Source organism: Mesoplodon bidens, assembly GCF_964165515.1.
Source record: "Mesoplodon bidens genome assembly, chromosome: 9".
Taxonomy (NCBI): domain Eukaryota; kingdom Metazoa; phylum Chordata; class Mammalia; order Artiodactyla; family Ziphiidae; genus Mesoplodon; species Mesoplodon bidens.
The window spans coordinates 63,595,233-63,601,338 of NC_138166.1; the positions used below are offsets into that span (position 1 = coordinate 63,595,233).

Here is a 6,106-nt window from a genome sequence, read left to right on the forward strand (position 1 = left end):
TGTTTGCTATTTTTCACTTAATATGGCATAAGCATTTCTTCAATCGTGAACATTATGTACAGACTTTTTCAATGACTAGATAATAGTTCATTTTATGGATTTACTACCAAGTGCTTAGCTATTTTTTTAATGTTAGGAGACAATCTAAATATCCATTTTCTTACAATGTGTCCATGATCCGTAGGCATGAAGAATAATGCTAGGGTATGTAGTGAATTCTTGGTAAACGTTAGCTGTTACTGTTTCTGTTAGTTATCATTTTGATGCAGTTGGGGTCAGAACACCTGGAGAAGCTGTATGTTGTTCCCTACAGACTCCGGGCAGAAGATGTACTCATGCCCTGTGCCTGCTCACAACTGAGAGAGGATTTCTCAGGAATATAATTTCAGCTCCTTCACTTGTGCCTTGGCCTTTGCCAGCTGAGGTCCATCTATTTCAAGCTCAAGAGCTCAAAAGCATTGATTGGTTCTGAGTTTTTCTTGACAAGTATGTGGCATTAAAAACTCTGAAAAAGCCCTTTTCTTGAATTTGGTGCATCTGGTGGTCAGGTTAACATTTAGTTCTTTGGGGGCACATGGTAGCATTAACTTTGAACTATAATTCTCCTGATGCCACTTGAGGTGTCCCAAAGAACTGCCTTGCTCCCTGTCAACCAAAAAGCACCATCTTCATCCCAGGGAAGGATTCCATTTGTCAGAATGTGAGAGCAATGTGTGATAGGACAATTTTGAAGTAATCACATGGAGAAAGGACTGGAAAATGCAGTATGGGGTGGTTAGATAGGTGGCAACGCTAGTTGGGGGGATATAGGATTAAGAAGGTGAGGGTAGGGTACAGTGTGGAGCAACAAACTGAGTAAAACTGGAGTCACGAGGAAAGAACACCATAAAAAAGGATAAGAAAGGAATCGAAATGGCGGGTGAATTAAAATGTTGCTGGTGAACTTTCAAAGCTTTCTCTCCCACCCTTTTCTTCCACCCTCCTCCCCACAAGTAGTGCCTTTTTTATATTCCTTGAAGTATTTGTTCATTGAAACTCTCCTACTCACCAGAAACAATCTGTTCTGTGAGTCTCTATTAAATGTTGACAAGGAAAGCTAACTTAGAACAAGTAATTAATTTACGAAATTCCCAATACATACGATTTATATGGAGTCACGTGAAATTGACATATGAAATGACATAATGTATCATAAAACAACATTACTCTCCAAACACTTTAGAAATTAAAAGCAAATGTTTGCCTTAGATCCACTTGGCCATGTCAGATCAGTTGGCACATCCTTCCTCTGTATTGATGCTTAATTCTTCTGTTACGTATTCAGAGCAATTATTTGTATAGGATAGTTTCATATTCTTGACCTGTTCTGGAAATCGATCTTTTTATTTTAGTTCTTTCATCATGTGGGCTAATTTCTCTAAATGAATTTCTCATTTCCTGGTTGTTTATGCCTTCTTAAAAACAGATAAAATATCTTTATATAGAAAACAAATCAATGCCAAATTTTGTTTTAAAAAAAGAAATGATATTTAGTTTTCTGTATAAACCTTTGAAATGCCCTAAAGTGTAAAACTTTACTTGGATCTCATAAGTATTTGAATTAGTGGTACTTTGAAGTGATGAATTCATTGGAATTTCTTAAACTTACTAAATGATGGGTTTTACAATTGATTCTTTATCCAACTTTAGATTTTGATACACAGATCAAAATAGAGGAGCCTTGTATTTCTAGAAAATACACGGAGACTATCAACTTTATCCGTGTTTGGTTCTTAACAATATTAAACATATATCTGTTTGGCAGTTATATTTATCTGTCCTTAGAAATACATGAGTGTTGAATACAATACTTTTCTAAGACCGCGAATAACACTGAGAATACCATGTTTCCAAATTTTTTGAGTCAGTTAAAAGGAAACCATACCAATGCTTTGGTGTATTGTCATTTATGTTGCTGCCTTTTATTTATATTTTTGTTCTTATTTATATGGTTTATGAAATTAGGCCAGTTCTGTTTATAAAATTATCCTTGTTTCATTTCTCTGTCTTTGACATTAAGACCATAGAAGCATATCAAGTCTCTAAAATAGAAATGCTTTAAGCATTTAGAAGTGTTATAAATAACGTTTAAGTATAAAAGCACCAGAAGTATTACATGTCCTGTGAGGTTTGGTACAAACTTTTAGAACAACTAAACTTTTTATTTATTTTCTTTTAAGTTGATTTTCCTTAGTGCACCTCTGCTAAGGCCTTCCCTTTACCTGGCAGGTGCCCCTATCAGGTTTATTGCAGAGACCCCTGATTTCTCTTTGAATCCTTCTCTCGGTTTATGACCTGCTTTTGTCTCTCACTCATCCGCAGAGCCTGGCGTTTGCACAGTGTTCGGAGATCCCCACTACAACACTTTTGACGGACGGACATTTAACTTTCAGGGGACGTGTCAGTACGTTTTGACAAAAGACTGCTCCTCCCCTGCCTCGCCCTTTCAGGTGCTGGTGAAGAACGATGCGCGCAGGACCCGCTCCTTCTCCTGGACCAAGTCAGTGGACCTGGTGCTGGGCGCCGGCACTGTCAGCCTCCAGCAGCACCTGACCGTGCGCTGGAACGGCTCGCGCATCGCGCTGCCCTGCCACGCGCCACAGTTTCACATCGACCTGGACGGCTACCTCTTGAAAGTGACGACCAAAGCAGGTGGGCTTCTAGAAGCACGGGCCTTCTGTGTACCTCTGGCTCTTCCCTCTGTCTCACCAACTTGTGCTCAGGAGCTGCAGCTGCTCCTCCTCCGCGGAGGAAAACCAGAGGCAGAGCAGTATTCTAGCCGCAGGTGTGGCCCCACGCCCGAGATGCCACAAAACAGCTGGAGAAATTTGCACACCGAGGAGCCTTGCAGTCTGACGCCAGTTACCCCAGTCTTGCAATCTGTCGACATCCAGTGCCTTTCCATCCTCATTCCAGACATAGCGGTGGTTCTCTCCGAATAACCCCTTTCTCATGTTTTGTTGCTACTTTAGGCCATGGATGTCTAGCTTGGAATTGTGTCTTTCCCAGCTCAGCCAGTAATGTGCAGTTTCACATCCGTGAGAAAGAGTGTTTCCTTGTTAGCATCTGTCCAAGAAGGAGGGACTCCTCAAAAGCAAACTGCAAAAGTGTGGGTGTGAAGATGGGAGTGCGGGTGGTGGACTGTGTGACCAGCAGTCCTGTCCATTCTTGACCCGGGGCAGGATGCTTGTTGAGTTGATGGGCAGAACCACTGGCTTCTGCTGGAGGACACTTAGGATGCTTGCTCTGAAAGCACTTCCCCCAGCCGTGGGCACAGGCAGCTGGCCGCTGAGGCCTTTTCTCAGCATCACATGTTGCCTGAGGCCCCCTGGACTCTGTGTTTCCCCTCCACGGGCAGATACATTGCCCCTAGGCCAAACTGTTCATAGTTGCTAGTAGGTAACTCCTAGGCATTCAGTGAGGCTCAAATTTTTGTCTGTGAGGTGCTGCCTTAGAGAGGCATCTTAGAAGCAGAAATCAATCCTTCATTCTCAGCCCCAAAGAATGAATTCAGTTCATTTACACAGTTTATATTATATCATGTATGGTTCCTTCCATGCTGCCTTTGGTTAATGCGTATTGTTTGTCAACTGGATTTTGAACTGCATGTCCTCCTGGCATATGCTATTTCTTTAAGCATGATACTTGAGGAAATCAGCATATTTCTTACTTTTTGCACTGATGAGAATTTAACAATGTAAAAACATCAGTTGGGTTCCCGTTTCTTTAGCTAATATGGGTTGAAAGGGAAACATTTGATAGAGCAGGCACTTTTGAGGGACTGCAGAGACTGTTCTCCACGGCACTTTCAGAACCCTGTAAATTGTTTCTGTTCAAGCCAAAATATATTTGGTAAATTGGTTTGAGCCGATGGAATGCCAGCTTAGCTAAACAAAGGCAGGAAGCCAAGGAGAAGCCCAGGGAGCTTTTATTTGAGAAATGTTAAATATTAATGTATTGGGACATTCTATAAAGAAGGGAAGGTTCCCATTGTTCACTTTGAAAGTGGTAGATGTGAAGAGCTCTGTTCATTCAACTTTAGAGGGATTAATCCACCCCAGAAAATTCAGACACCTGTTGTTGCATTCAAATGACATGCCACTCTGCACATGTAGGCCTCAGCTCATCCCTTTGAAGGAAGCAACAGTTTGTGGCTTCATGTAAAATGTACACAAAATGACCCATTATTACACAGCTATAATTAGAAGCACCTTGCTTACCTGTTTGCAAGCCAGGTGAACACAGTGGATTCTACTGATACGGAAATTATTAGTCATCTACAACCCAATACTCAAAGGGATTCTGGATATTCAGATATTACTAACAGTTGAGGAGTTTCAATACTGATCCTGTCACAGCTGACAATACCTTATGGAATAAGTGTACTTTTGTAAGGATTTCACATGGCAAAAATGACCATAAGGATGAGGCTGCTAAGACAATAATGATATATCATAAATACCATAATTAGGTTAGTGAATTTAACTCTTCTAGGCCTTGAACTCAGTTTCACAATTTCTTTTCTTTTTCTGTCTCTCTTGCCATGATGCAAGTAATTTATGTGCCCTTAATACCCAGCTGAACAACTTCCTGTATCACACGGAGCGCACAAGCTTTCTGCTCACTAGGGAGGAACTGTATTTCTTTGGGCACTAAACTTGCTTCGCGATTATCCATTGAATGGAACAATTCCACTTCCAGACAATGGTCTCTTCCACTCTGGTCTACCAATCTCGGTTTGTACTACCCCTTAGGGATATTTTCTTTTTATTACCTATTGATTTCCTATCTAAAATATCACAGTATATCCTTTGAGTGTTTGTTCTTCCTCCATAATTTTTTTTCATAAGCTCATGTGATCAAAGGGTACTTTCTTCAAAATAGCAGCTTAAATCAAGCCTGCAGCTGGAAGATGGGAGATGGGGAAGAATGGCTCTGTGGCCCTGTGGTTTATAGACTCAGCACTTCATGATGGAATTGTCTGCCAGAGGAGCACAGGTGGCCGTGTAGCTTGGGTGGAATTAGGCTATAGCTGCATTCCTAATAACAACTGGGGTAGTACAGAAGACACAGAACAAGGCTCAGTAGCTTGAGAAAGCTCTGCTCACCCCTGTCACACACCCCCACCCCAACTCTTGTCACTTAGCAAATCACTTAAAATATTTCCTTTCTGCCGCCTATTCACTTCATCAGCTCCACCTGAAAGAGTTACATCAGATCCACCTGAAAGCATTAACGTGGGAGTGTGACTTTTTATTTTACTTTTGGTAGAGCTCTACACTTGATGAACCTAGAGTATATATATATATATATATATATATATATATATATATATATATATATATCTTTTTCTTTTTTTCCTTTGGTGTAAACTCTAAACAGAAAAATTATCCATTTTTAAGCATCACTATGGTATGTCTACAGATTTTGCATCTCCTCTCTCTCTTAAAAGTGGACTGCTGCAAAAGCAACAATAACAACCAAAAAAAAAAAAAAGAAAAAGAAAACCACAAAATAAAAGAACAACAATCCCTCTACCAAAAAAAAAAAAAAAATTAGTAGTCTGCAGCCAGGTCACACACTTGAAAGGTGAAAAACAGGTTGGTAAAATATTCACTGGTGAGAAGGGAAAATTGGAAGGCTCTTCATACAGTGGAAGGAATGCAGCTGCTGCTCACATCCCACATGAGACGTGTCCTTCAGCTTCGGCCTTCTGACTGCCAGTTATTTCTACTAATTTCCCATGCAGAGAACTGGGAAACTCATCCCAGCTGCAGAAAGGACTAACCCCAAACCCTCAAACACTTCCATAGCATTTTCATCTCATAAGATGCCTATTTAAAATATCTTCAGGAAAACCAATTATGTTTTTTCAATTACAACTTATTCATTTGTTTTTGCCTGTCACTACTGTAATTTACTTTGCATGGATTTTACTCATGTAGAGAGTAAAAGTAACTGTGCAAACACATATGTATATGATACAGCAATAGACAAAGGCATCTGTAGTCTAATAAGTCATCCCTACACAATACGAAGCCTAGCATTGTTCTGTGAAAATCCTCTT

At 40.4% G+C, this 6,106-nt stretch overlaps 1 protein-coding gene across 1 annotated transcript in view; it reads left to right on the forward strand.

The window, feature by feature from the left end:
- BMPER (BMP binding endothelial regulator) overlaps positions 1-6,106 on the forward strand; it is a 253,019-nt gene that overhangs the window by 168,030 nt on the left and 78,883 nt on the right. The window contains 1 exon segment of the mRNA XM_081244842.1: positions 2,362-2,691. Coding sequence (XP_081100968.1) covers positions 2,362-2,691 — 330 coding nt within the window.